The sequence below is a fragment of the Protopterus annectens genome, chromosome 2.part0 (assembly GCF_019279795.1).
Source record: "Protopterus annectens isolate FY-2018-M chromosome 2.part0, PAN1.0, whole genome shotgun sequence".
Classification (NCBI taxonomy): domain Eukaryota; kingdom Metazoa; phylum Chordata; order Ceratodontiformes; family Protopteridae; genus Protopterus; species Protopterus annectens.
The window spans coordinates 99726874-99742115 of record NC_056728.1 but is presented as its reverse complement, the minus strand read 5'-3'; the positions used below and the strand labels follow the sequence as shown (position 1 = coordinate 99742115).

Here is a 15242-nt window from a genome sequence, read left to right as displayed (position 1 = left end):
GTAGTTGTACATTCCACAGATGGGCATACTCCATTTCAGGGCTTGTTGTGCTACAACTATACCTCTCAGGCCTACCTATGTCTTACCTTCAGATGATGTGTATTGTTTGTGCATACAGGTTGTAATGGGCTCCTACTTTAAACACACAGGTTTACAGCTATGTACATCTTGACTGTCAGTATACCTGTTGTTGTCCTCAATCTTAGAAGGGCATTCTGACTGCCTTGAAATGTGCAAGCTCTGTGGTGCGTCTCATAACTACGTAGTATTGTAATATAGTGATCTGTAGGTAGGCAGAAGTTCTGATCCCACCACTGGTAACTGTGTGTGTGTGTGTGTGTGTGTGTGTGTGTGTGTGTGTGTGTGTGTGTGTGTGTGTGTGTCAGTAAGTGCCTGAGTGTGTATGTATTTGTGTCTGCATCCTGTTATGATAGTGGGTTTTGCGGCATTCCAAAGATATACCTCCTTTTGCACTGGCCTTTATCCTTGTCAACTGCTAAACCTCTCTTTTCCACCCTCCCCACTGCAAGTAATCAGCCCTGTGATGTCACCCAGCTCAGAAGCGGAATCAGAGTAAGTGTAATTGTATGGGTTCTGTGGCACATACCCCAACTGCATACCACTCTACTAGTTCCCTTTACATAGACAAGACGTGTATGCACAATACTGGCAAGTGTGTGTGTGTTTGTGTGTGTGACTACCCTGTAGCCAGGCATAGACATGTGTAATGTATTTTAACATACTGAACACCATGGTAGTCATTTGTGGTGAATGGAGTCTACAAATTATTACATAGTTAGGAACAGAAAAGAATAGACAGTCAAGAACGACTACAGTTGGGTATGTTATTTTCCTGTGCCACTGTCGAGCAGTGACACAAAAGTGGTCGCTAGGGTGTAAGTCCATACCCATCATTCCCCCACCCAAACTCCACAATCTCCGGGGTAGATTACCACATACACGACAACCATCCCTTCTCTGGTGAACTGATTAAGATTTAAATGTTATAAAACAAGAGATGCCTCTGTTTTGTGTACACATCAGTTCCTTTGGAACCCTTCTGTGTCACATAGGGTGTTCAGACATGTGTATGTATATATATATATATATATATATATATATATATATATATATATATGGCTATAGCTGTGTCTGTGTATATATGTGTATATATATATGTGTGTGTGTGTGTGTGTGTGTGTGTGTGTGTGTGTGTGTGTGTGTGTGTACACATCCTGTAGGTGTATATATATATATATATATATATATATATATATATATATATATATATTTAGTTATGACAGTTGTGCAGATGTAGCTATGTTGCTTAACAGAGTACAGCACGTTCAAGGGTACTGTACATATGTACATAAAGTGACTGTCCCATTTGTTTTCAGTACTGTGGAATACCTGTAGTAAGATGTGTATTATAAAATCCAGAGAACATGTATACAACTCAGATGGCTTAGTGGTATGTCCAGTGACCTCGGTGTGCATGGTCCAGGGTTCAAGACCTGCAAGGCTTGTTGATACTGTCAATTAGGACTGAATAAATAGGGTGTAAATGTGTTTTTGCGACAGTAAACAGTGGGTACACACAGGTAAAAAACATGTACAACTTGCAGTACACTTGAAATGCCCTTCTTTGGCAATCCTGCTGATGTCACCCACCTAGGAATACACTTCGGAGAGTGCTGTACCCCAGTAATCTCTGTAGGGCATGCTGTAACTGCGTAATGCTGTAGTGTGATAAACTAGTTTGGTAGGTCTTCTAATCCCAGACATGCCAACTGTGTGTGTATGTGTCTGTCTGCCTGAGAAAGAAAAAATGCTTTTTAGAGTACGCCCACTCCTTACAATTCACATACTCACTTTTGGCAATCCTGCTGATGTCGCTCACCTAGAAATACACCTCTGGGAACCCAGTAATCTCCGTAGCGTGCAATGCTGTAGTGTGATAAACTAGTTTGGTAGGTGTTCTAATCCCAGACATGCCAACTGTGTGTGTCTGTCTGCCTGAGAAAGAAACAATGCTTTTTAGAGTACACATACTCCTTACAATTCACATACTCACCTTTGACAATCCTGCTGATGTTACCCGCCTAGAAATACACCTCTGGGACTGCTGTAACCCAGTAATCGCCGTAGTGCGTGCTGTAACTGTGTAATGCTGTAGTGTGATAAACTAGTTAGGTAGGAGTTCTATTCCAAGGCATGGCAGGTGTGTGTGTGTGTGTTTGACGGTTAGAGCCTGTGTGGAGTTGGCTGTGAGTGTCTAACCACTGGACATGTTGGGGAGCGGGTTTTTGTAGTTTTCCTATATGGTGGCCATATTATATGTCACAATGTCCACCACACGAGGAGTACAGATGTCAATCAGCCAAGGGACTGGGTTGGCAAGCCATACCCCTACATCTGGCAAAAACCTGGTGAACAAAGTATGCAACCCTACTATTACCCCGGAACACGGTCTGAACCCATGTGTCATACACAAACACACTTGCCTAGAATATCCCGCTATGTTGCTAGTACCCTGCACATTGTTGACAGATAGTAGGCATGGTGTGATTGCAGTGGGCTGTAGAGGGCATGGCACCCTGTCCAACAGTACAATAGGCACATAATTGCGGACAATGCACCTTCACTATGTTCCTCACTGGATGCCTGCAACATATGTGGTGCCATCAAATGTGATCCACAAAGGACATACAATGCTTTACAGAGATGCCCTGTATGGACAGATGCCACTGACACCAGGAAATACCTGTATCATGCTATCAATGCAGGTGCAGGGTCAACCTGCTGTCTATTAGCAGGTCCTGCCACACCAGGCCAGTATTGGCACATCTGATGATAACAGTCTGTGTACACAACATGTGCCAGGCAAACCAGGTACACTTGTACATGTCACTGTACATTATTGTGGGACGTGCACATCCCAGGCAATGTCCATGTCAAGGACTATCAAACACATGCATTGCAAAGTAATGGCCACACACAATGGTAACCAAGATGACAGGACGGGTCATACAATACCCATCCCTGTGGGACATTGCAGACACTACACCCCTGAACCACACTGCACACCATTATCAGGTAGTGTGATGCCAAGGATTACCTCTCACCCAGCCTTGTACAGCCATCTTGCACAGCCAACCACTACACACCCATAAAGCAATGCACACATGCATGTCAGTACTGGCAACTTGTGTCTGCATGTGGGGTATGATATTCCCAACCACAATCACACCCAGTATAACTCCCATTGGCATACTGACTGATGTCAGACATGTTCACATGCCCTAGCCAATAGAACCTCAGGATATCCCCTGTGGCGCATGCAATACCTGTGCATTACTGCAGTGTGGCAAACTAAGTAGTTAGGAAGTGTATTTGTGTGCTCGGCAAAGTGTGGCAATGTGTCTGAGTCCTTAGAGAGTGTGGTTGTGTTGACAATGACATCTGTTCATGTGGACAGCCATGTGTGCTACACCTAAAGTATGTCTGCTATATCTCTGTTGCAGAAGTCGCTCACCAGCACACATATATGTTCTTACAGCACACTAACATGTCAGCTATGTGGCACATGGAGTAACTGCATGCATTTGTAATAGTAATGGCTAGTCAGTCAAGGGGTTGAACCCCTGTACTGGTAGGTGTGTGACAGACGATGCTTAGGTTTTAGTCTCCAAGCCCTTCTCTGATGTACTTTGCCTCTGTCTGTCCCTCCCACACACTGTCTGGTGGATGTGGAGTTGTACACCTGCTCAGCAGCAGCTTGTGTTTTGTACATGATGGTCATGATCAGGTGATGGCCTCTGCACCTATTGCTGTCCTCCTTTAGCTGATTGCATGTGGAACAGCTGTGGTGACCTTCCCATAGCCAATCACATGGAAACACAGTACAATATCTAGGAACATCATGCTGGTGTTTGCCCATGACAGTCGCTGTGAGTGGAACCTGGATCTGGTGTTTGGTAAACAGCATCACAGATGATATCTGGATATTCCTCAAACAACATACACAGTGGAAAATAACCTAAATACAGGAGGGTGATGTGCTCGACATGACTACAGCATGTAAGTGTAGCTATGCTTCATTGAGACTACTGCCAATTTAACAGGTTGTGTGTGGTAATGGCTAGTCTGCCTATTGTAAAACTGACAAGACAGTGCTCTGTGTATGAGGAAACCCCCATCTGTAGGGCCATCTGTGGACTGGTCAGTATGTGGAACATTTGTTTCTTGTGTTACTCACTGAAGACACATCTGTGAACTGCAGAAGCATAGTGTGAGGATTTCAGTCAGTACATGGTGATAGTGATGAGAGTTACTGCCATCACATCCCCGATTGGACATATGTCACATGAAACAGTGGTATGACAGTCACTGTCTGGGGTTCTCACAGTGACATGCCAATAATGGGCCACTGTTCATAGCTGCAGTCACAAGTCTTCTACTCTTTGTTACAGATGTCATGCAATATATATGCATGTGTTGTGCTCCCCCTGCAAATGTATGACATTTGTAGTGTTGGGTTGATTGTCATATCTATGCATGCTGTTCTAAGTAATCCTGAATGCTGTTGACTATTGCTAAGCCATATCTGTGTTAGAACTGCAATACCATAGGCTGTATGGGATTGGAGGTCCCGGTGGAACCTTCTGTCCCACTTCAGCTGGCCATGGCACCAGGCACCAGCATGTCTGGGGCCCAGCCTTGGACCTCCACCTCTGTTGGCTCTGCACCACCTTCTGGTGGAACTGCCACTGAGGATGGGGCTTGTCCCCCCTGGGAGCAGGTCCAGACAGGAACATGTCAGCCATCATACAGTCCTGGACATGGTGCGTAGGGGGCTCAATAAGGGGTTTTGAGGCCAGATATGCCAGCTCGAGGGCAGAGTGTCACATTTAGAGGGTGAGCCTGCCCCTCCTAGACAGTCCCAAGTACAGCCACCTTTGTGGCTGTGAAGATGCAGTGGTGGCTGGCCATGGGTGGGGACCTCCATCCCACTGTTTCCACCTGGGGGCTCATGGGCTTGTGACTGCCGAACACCCCTCCCCGTCCAAGGTGTACCCACCCACATGTGTCATATACCACCCCTGTATGCTGTCTTGTCTGTCATCCTACTCAACCTATCCTCCACATGCATACCTACTCTCCTTGCCCAACATCCCACTCTCACCTTATGAAAATGGAAACAAAAGGCCAATCTGTTCCCAGAACAACATTTGCCCCATACATATCTGTCCATTTCACACATGTGTCCACTGGACACATGTAACCTTTTTAATTTACATCACAACATACTACTGTTGTCCTCACCCCTCTCTCTCAGGCATGATCCTGGTATGCACATGACTCCTAAAGGTTCCAGGTGCTCGTAATGCAGATGACCCCATTGTACACACGACACTACCAGTCCCCCTATGGTTACCCCATTTACCTTTTTCATGATGATGATGTCGCACACAGCACCTTGCAGGAGTACTGTTCTCACATAATGACTGGACAGGAACTGTTTTGTTAATGTAAATAAAATGCACAGAGTAATGTATTTGGCCAATGTACAAATGTTTGGTGTATTAATAACACACATCTGTCTGAGGGAGTCTTGATATTACATAGGACAACATCACTACATAATACAGGAGTTGTTGGTGTTTCCCTTTTCATTCTTTTTTAATGCTTTGTTGTCACATGAGATGTCCTGATATATCTATATATATATGTATGCATCTATATCTGGACATAAACACACACACATACATGTACATGATGGAATACATTTCCTATACTGTTGAATGACTATGCTGGGTGATATGTTTGTGATAACATCCAATGTCTCTATATCTGCCATGCCTTAGTGGCAAATCACATTGGCTGTGGTGTGCAGGGTCCTGGTTTCGAGCCTTGCAGAGGCCGTTTATTTTGTTGCTGGGCAGAACAAGGGCCGTTGGATACGGAGTGATTAAGGCACTTTTAAGCAGTTGTGAGTGGGTGTGCGTGGGTTTGCGTGACTGGAAGCAGTGGTTACTTTTGGTCACAGTTCCTTACACTCAGTTACCATCTTTATAGCTTAACCTGTGTAGGCAGGAACCATACCATGAATTTGCACTCCTGGATGCCCCAGTGCTGTGCTCTAAAGTGAGTGCCTTCTCCCACTCCAGCCATTCTGCCTGCAGGGGGATGCTACAACCAGTTATGAGCCATATCCCCACCTCTTTGGTTTAAGTAGGGCTAGATTCCCGCACTTTTCCATAATTGGCCGGTTTCAAAAAGGCTAAGCTATGGGCACACCTGCTTACTTCAGGTTGGCACTGCTTAAAGAGGTATACCTGTGATCATATTGTATTGGCTTCCCTACACATTGCTTACAATTACTTAGTTGGGCTGTGCTGCGGTTAGCATTGCTTATTGGTTATCTAGCATTATATTTGACTTTTGTCAACAATGCCTTACTCATTACAGGCTATATATGTGTCTGGTATCCATCATTCATGTGTACATACACTGTATGGGGTCCTGGGGACTTTAGAACCTTATTGCTATGACACCTCAACTCTATGTTTACTGCAGTACTCCAATTCACATATTTATGGTCTGTGGCAGGTTATAGAACATTACACTGTACATAAATTCAGTTCACATATTTGATTTGTTTCCCTGCTGTGAGGATTAGTTTGCTGATTCCTCCTTTATATGTATTGCTATCATGGCGTAGTGGTTTACTACTAAGACTGTGATGTACAGGGTCCTGCGTTCTAGCCTTGCAGAGGCTGGTTATTTTGTTGCTGGCCAGAACATGAGCTGTTGGGTACAGAGTGATTAAGGCACTTTAAAGCAGTTGTGAGCGGGTGTGCGCGGGTTTGCGTGGAGCTAAGCAATGCTAACCTCCGGTTACAGTTCCTTACACTCAGTTAGCCTCTTCATTTCTTCACCAGTGTGATACTTGCATACTGGCGCCCAAACAGGCTTACACCCGCTTGCTCCAGCACTTGCGAATGCACTGCATTTGGTGTTTGCATCTGACACTCATACCCCTGGGTGGGAGTGAGGACTACGATATTACCTTGTGATGCTTATTACATCGGATTACATGCCTACAGTATTGAGAATGGCTGCCCATTAGGCGTAAGCATGCCAGTTGACTGTACGGAATCTGCGGCCTGTCCAGAGTTTGCTTCATACTATTGGTGTGTTCCTCTTACAATCTGCACCTGTCTGGCTAATACCTGGGAACTGACACCATTAAATTCAGACAAGTAATTGGGTTTTGGAACCCACATCCTTCAGCCGAGTCATGCTACTGCATACCTATTATTCTATCATCTTTCAAAGGTTGTAAATGGAATATGTGCTTTCTGTCCCTATCAGACCTCTCAAACGATTGGGGACAAATATCAACTGAATCAGGGACAAGTCATGACAACATCAGGGACAATCAGGGACACATTTAAAATATTAGTGCTATTAACTTGAAACATTGACAGATTCAGAGCATATGAATTAATACACATTTTCTGAGGTAAAAGAAGATTATAACTCTTAATTATTGTCATTATTCATTACGTGTAATTCACCACCTTTCCTACAAAAATCATTAGTTTTAGGAGGGGATTAAGAGGGACTGAGTTTGAATTTGAGTCAAAATCAGGGACATCCCTGGAAATCAGGGACAGTTGAGAGGTATGATCCCTATTTGTTCCCCCAATGGTTTATGAATTTGCTCTTAGGGGTTGAGAGGTATGGGTGTAAGCTCTGCCCATTTTGGAATATTACTTACATCCCCAGGGTGGTTCTAATATGACTGCGCCAGTCAACATCTGCACGCCTAGGCCCATAATTGCATACCCATAGTTCCCCCACCTGCCCCTCCTCTACAGCACTCATCCTTACTGTGGGTGCAGGTGGGGTATAAACACACCACTACACACTGCCCACTCTCTGTGTGTCGGGACACATGTCGTACGTTGTATCAACCCATAGGTTATCAGGCTTGCACAACCTACTGGTCCATGTACATCTACAGCCTGGTTTGATGAATCATTACAGGGACTGACTCAGATGATCAGTAATTTTTGGGGTGTCCCACAAGGGACATTGATGTCTTTGTTTCAAGATTAGACCTGGCAGGTCTCTCCCACTGGTAGTATCCTGCCAGTGGTCTGGGAAGCAGTGGTGTGTTTACTTTTATTGTGTGTCTGTATGTCTCACTAGTCTAGCTGGGGGGGGGTTGTTGCTACGTGTTACATGTTTGTCGATTGGACCCCTCACCCCCATATCCACAGCCTGTGAACATATGTGATTTGTAACTGCTGTATCATATCCTAGCTATATACATGTGTATATTTACAGACACACACACACACACATATATATATATATATATATATATATATATATATATATATATATATATATATATTTAGAATATATATATATATATATATATATATATATATATATATATATATATATATATATATATATATATATATATATATATATATATATATATATATATATATATATATATATATATATATATATATATATATATATATATATATATATATATATATATACATTATATATACAGGTATATCTCTATATGCATGCATACATGTATATATTTATATATTGCTGTCTATATATATACGTAACGACATATGGGTCTATGGGTGTCTGCATATGTATATATCTATATGTGGGTATGTATATGTATTCTGTCTTCGTGTATATACATTTGTACTATGGAGAGGGAGAGGTATAGCTCTATGTTGTTATGGGTAGATATACACACACATACCTCTACATACATACATCTACATCTGTTTATTCTGTTCCTTGCCATGTAGATTACACTTTGCTGCAGTGAGACTTGTAGCGGGTGTGGCTGCTCGTTGGGCGATGCCTCTGCCCAATGAACACTTTTGCTTACATCCCTGGGGCTGTCCATATAGACCCACATCAGCCAACACCTGCACACCTAGCCCCATAACTAGCTACCCATATTTCCCCCACCCGCACCTCCTCTACAGCACCCATCCTTACTCCGGGTCCTGGTTGGGTCTGAACACACCACTACATGCTGCCCAGTCTCTACTTCATGGGACACATGTCATACATTGTCTAAACCCATGGGTCATCAGGCTTTCCCACCCTTGTATTCCAGGTATGTACACACCCCAGCCAAAATGGTCTGCATATCACTTTCCTATGGTTATATGTCAATTTATGGGGCGTCCCACATAGGACTCTCCTGTCTGTGTTCCAAGATTAGATTTCACGGGTGCACTGTGTACCGCCCTTGGCTGTATCCTGCCTGTGGTCCGGGGAGCAGTGGACTATTTACATTGTTTGCGGGTTTGGGTGTAAGTTTCCTGTGTCTGGCTGGGGGGGGGTGGAAGTTCATGCTACGTGTTTCATGTTTCTTGCTTGGGCCCCTCACTTCCATTGGCATAGCCTGTGAACATATGTCATTCCTGTGTGCTGTTTCCTATCATAGCTGTATATCTATGTATATCTACACACACACACACAGATATATATAACATGACACTACAATAAATTAATAAGTATGACTATGTGGTAATGCACACGTTACACATGAGAGCTAATTATGTACAAGTTCGGCATAATTATTTTACAAATAGACCGGTTTAATGATTGGCGTTGCCGTAGCAGGCAGATCACAAGAATGATTCCATGTGTGAGAAAGTTCTCACATTTGAATTTTTGAGCACAGCACTGACTTCGGGCATTGTACACACTTTTGTGTTTTAGCAGTTTCATCTCTTCCCTCTTATGAACAATCTATTATTCTATCTACTGTTGAGGTTTGTAAGGGCACTTTCATGTTATTTATGTCTGCAAAAGGAATGAATGTGTTACAGGGAATGTACCTCTACATATAGATGTATGCATGTGTGTATGCATATATAGTTATAACGAACTCGCTGACCTCCACAAGACGGTCCAATTAGAACCAGCCCATCCAACCCTGACATGCTTGGATCCATAATTTCATACCCATAGTTCCTCCACCCCACCTGAGTTCGACATACACGCATACCATCCATTGTCCAGTTGCTATCGCAGCCATGACACACCTCCAGATATCGCCCTCTCCCGAGCATTAGGGGCCCTATATGTATGTTTTCCCCTGTATTATCAGGCTTTACCACCATTTAGTCCTTGAACATACCTGCCCTTGCTTGTGAATGGTCGGAGGTCCACTCATCCTATCAATTTTTGGGTAGTCCCACCAGGGACTACCCTCTGTTTGTAAAGTAGACTTAGCAGATCGACAATGTTACTCCCACTGGTAGTATCCTGCCTTCTCATTCCTTTTGTATGCTTTATTGTTACAACGTTCATTCTTCATACATATATATATATATATATATATATATATATATATATATATATATATACTTATATACATTTCCTATGCTGGGCACTGCTTACACCCATGCAAGCACACTCATACTTGCTTACTGGTACTTATATATGTTTACTGCTGCTTATTTGTGCTTACACCTGCTTACTAGTGCCTTATTCATTATGACAATACCACTCTGACTGAATGAAATTTCGTTAAACATTTCATGCGGTACTCCAGTTCACATTTACATGTTATTATGTAGGTTTTACAGCAAAACAACATTCATTCCACATGGAAAATGATATTTTCTAAAGTTGGACTTAAACCGTGAATGCCTGTTTATTAGGCAGATGCTCTAACCACTACACTATTGATGTTAACATTGACTCTGCATGTTTTTCCTCTATTTGAATGATTTTGATGTGTAAGCTACACTCAGCAGGGGGCAGCGATGAGCAAACATGCTGCACTTTGCTTACACTTTCGATATTGCAGCAATACAAACGTAAAATAGGGACACAGGGAATCTAATTGTGAAAGTTCCAGGGACGGGGATCAACATTCCACTACGTGCTTGTATGTTTACTACTTCAATTTTATTTAAGTGCTCATGGACACTCTTGTATGCTTAGGTATCCACGGACACTGGATTACTGGCTTACTATTAGAGGCAGGCTCTAATAGTAAGCATAGTAGGTTGTGCAAATGTCGAGGCATGTTTACGCCTCCGTAGAGCACTTGTACATGCCCCCTGCACTCGCACATGTTTCCTGTGCATGTCAAGGGTGCAGCGGCGCGCCCTCATAAATATTCATATGGCGCTGCTGCACCATCTGTAATGAGGACGCTCGGCACAAGGCTAAAACTGTCCTTGCGCTGAGCTTCATGAATCCCGGGGTAAGACTCAAATACAGTGAGATGGTAGCCAAGTAGTGTATGCATGCACACTACAAAGTAGTCAAAAATTTTATTAGTGAAGCAATCAGGAAAATGCAGTAAATAAACATGAAAAATTACTGCCAAATACAAGTGAGGAAAGTAGAATATATTGAAGTAAGCATGTAGAATACAACAAAAAAGAACACAATCCTGTTGAGGGTAAATGCCATATAACAGAGACAAGGATATATTGCAGGGAAAGGAGAGATGAGTGCTGCCACAATTGCCCTGGCAATTATACAAGCATAATTAGCTGGGTAAAAACAAAACAATATAAGTACAGTAGTCTTCAATATCCAAAGAAAACTTTTACAACTGTGAGTTGCAGACACTTGGTTAGTAAACAGAATATTCTGTTATACTACTGCTGTTATTGCCATTTAATGTGAATAGTAAGTACTGAAGGTCTTGTGTCATAGTCCACCAGATCGCTGAACTGATACATTCATGAGTCTTTGTAGTGTGTGCAAGTGTGGGTGGGTTCTGCCTTTAAAGATTTGGTTTCTTTAAGAAAATACCAACAATACTAAGGCTGCATATCACACAGCTGCAGACAGTGCCAAAATTAATTTAATCCAGTGTTTATCAAGGGAACCTTTATTTTCCAGTCTGCTTGTATTTACCAGTCACTGTAGAGTTACCCCCTTTTGATGGCATAATTACTTTTACTGGAGAAACAACTTACTTCATTCACTTTCACACTAGCTGCTGTGAACTTTCAGGAATCCAAATGGAATGAGCACAGTGACTGTATGTTGTAGAATTTGCCTTTTAAAGGACATTTCCACCCACCATTTTGCTTCCATAGATCATGAAGTTTTTACCATCTCATCTCCTATTCATATTTTATATTTTTCCTGAAAGAAAATTTTCTCAGTTAGCATGACTGACAAGCAAGAACTCTGGCAGTTTTCATTGGTAATCACCACACACAACTATATATCCTAAAGGCGTGCCTTATGGAGGTCAGTAAACTGTGATATAGCACACATGCAGCAGAATAAAACCTTTGTTTTTGTGGAGTTCAATGGAAAATCTTTGTATAAAGAATGGGAATCATTTTTACTGCTGCACTACATAAACAAACAGCTAGCACTCTTATTTCTAGCAGTGAACTGCTTGCTGATATCCATATAACTGTAGAAAATTAAGAGCAGATATTATAGAATGCTAGAAGCTGCTTGAAACTATAAGTAGACATTCACAGATAACAGAGTAGCACTGTTAGAGCTCACATCTCATGCAGATATTATAGGGAATGATGCAAACTTGCTAAGGACAAAACGTTCAATATAGATAGCTAGATAGATAGGTTACTGTAACTAAGATTTAAATGTACTGTAAAAAGCTTTTACAATTGGTACAAATTAAAGAAAGTCAGTAATAAAGAAACACTGACACTGTTCTAAATGAAATCCAAGAATAAGATATCTCACATTGTTATCATTGCAAATAAATGCAGAAATAAACCAACTGATTTACTGTGGTTAGGCTGTGTCATGTTTTGTGGAATGCTGAGTGCATTATGGGAGGAACAGACTAAAAAACTAAATTTCTGACAGTGACTAGAAGGTCATTTTGAAGTGTGATAAACTACAGACAAACGTTAGCCAATTAGAATGTTAAAGCTGGGATATGGTTTTCTTCTTTTATAATTTTTTATTTAGTTTTAAAACAGTAGATAAATGAACCAATCCTTAAATGAATCCCAAAAATTAGAATGTAATAAGAATTAATATTTTTTTCAGGTTTCTAGGCAGTGTGTTCCTTAAAGAAGTGCATTTACATGACACTATAGTCACTATCAATCTTGCTTTCTAATCTGAATAAAGTATGATTAGTCCATAAAGTCATAATCTGAGCTTTATAATTTTAGCTGTAGTCACCACCAGTAAGAAATAATCATGTGTATGCTTTCAAATAAACTTTCATTAAAGAAAGAGCATAAGGAATATAAGAATGCAGCATACAGATGCAAGCCATCTTTAAATGTGTTTATCTTGCTTTCCTGAACTATGTGATAGTCTTGTAATGCAGTGATGTAATGGATCATGTTCTACATTTCAACTTTAGGTACTGAAGTCCTGTGCAGCTGCACCTAAAACCATTGAGATCCTCTTCAACTCATACCCACAAATTAAAGTCACAGACAAATGGGTTGAAGCTGTACCAGAAGAAATATATCAGGTACGGAAAATGAACTTCTTACCTAATACTCGGAGCAGAGAAATGGTTACATACTCAAAACTGGCCACATATTGCATGAACTGTCATTTAACCACACGTTGCTTCCCTGTCATTCATGAATACATGCATTAATGCACAACATGCTTACTCAGTTAACAAACAAGTGTGTATATATGGATTCCATTTAAACACTCAAACTTTCAAGTGTTTGAGCACTTGAATTATTGGCTGCAGTGTTTGAAAATGAAGTTTTCAAACTTTGCCACTGTTTATGTGCATGAGATTGCTGTACAGACGGAATCAGATATATCCTTTCCCACTGTAATGCATTCTTGGAGTTGGTATATATAATTAGCAGGAGGTGTGGGCTTTTCAAATTTGTGTGATTTAATAGTAAGTATATTCAAATCTTCGTGATCCAAGCTCTTTTACTGCTATGACAATTTTAATACTTTGAACGCCTGTCATAGACTTATATAAATATAGCTGCAGTAGATTTGGTTGCAGCACACTTACTATTTGCCTTGATTTTTGGTAAATTTTGTTCGTGTTTTGTAGTGATTGAGTTATATTACAGTCAAAATGTAACAGTTTGACTGTAATATAATTACGGGAGTTTTCCTCTTTCTCTGCTGTTGTTTGAGTTAGAATATTTCTGGGTGTATGAGGGAAAATCCCTGAATCAGAGGATGTGGCAATGAAGCCCCCCCATGTAAAACCAAAGTTTCTGGTTGTTCTGGTGATCACAAATATAACATATTTGTTTCATTTGTGATCAGCTGTTTTTTTTTAGATGAAAGTGATCAGTGATGTAATTTCAAAACATATACTGAATGTCAATGAAAGTTCATCTGTGATGTAAAGGAATGTGTGTGTATACATATACTGTATATATATATATATATATATATATATATAAACACTGTGAGCTGTATTGTACTTTTATAATTTCTGCAAAGTAGTAATTGTTTATAGTCATTGTATTCACTATCCTAAAGACATACTGATGGTTTACAGTGCACAATTGAACTCTATACCCAGATTAAGTGTAGTCTGTATTTTCAAACATATTTATTGCATTTAATTCTCTTGAATCTTGAATGACCTTGAGCAAAAGCGTGTGTATGCATTTCTTTTCATGAAGATTCTTGAGCTTAGGGTCACAGAAAAAAAAACTGCTAACAATCCCTAAACTATTGTAATTTCAAAATATAACTCATGCATTCATTCTGTCAATTTCATACAAAGCATAATACCCATGTAGAAAGATGCACCTTGGACTTGAGTCTGTAGTGAGGAAGCTGTTAGACAAATGGTAATGATGGTATGCTTTTCACATACTACTGTAGGGCAAATAAATATATGTGACCCAGCACAGAGCCTGACAAACAATATAGCAATCACTCTGATGAAAACAGTAGAGAAAAATAATGAAATACGTCTAAGAGTTTGAAATGTGATGTATCTGAAAGCAGCTGTCAACCACACACAAAATACAAAGCAATATAGCTTCACTGCAATTACTAAACCAACAGATTCCTAAATTGGATGATAAAAGAGAAAGTATGACTTAAGAGGGAAAGAATATACATGTTTTTGGAGTATATCGCACTTTTAGCATTTTCAGTTTCAAATGTTGATAACTGAAGATTGCGTGTCAGATTCAGAGTAGATAACTGGGTTGGGCACAGATAATATTAGGAAAGGAAAGGAGCTTAGACAACAG

At 40.9% G+C, this 15242-nt stretch overlaps 1 protein-coding gene across 2 annotated transcripts in view; it reads left to right on the top strand.

Annotated features, from left to right (window-relative positions):
* ASB18 (ankyrin repeat and SOCS box containing 18) overlaps positions 1 to 15242 on the top strand; it is a 332696-nt gene that overhangs the window by 296982 nt on the left and 20472 nt on the right. For both annotated transcript variants that reach the window (XM_044060586.1, XM_044060585.1), the window contains exon 4: positions 13403 to 13516. In XM_044060586.1, coding sequence (XP_043916521.1) covers positions 13403 to 13516 — 114 coding nt within the window. The remainder of the gene's footprint in view (positions 1 to 13402; positions 13517 to 15242) is intronic.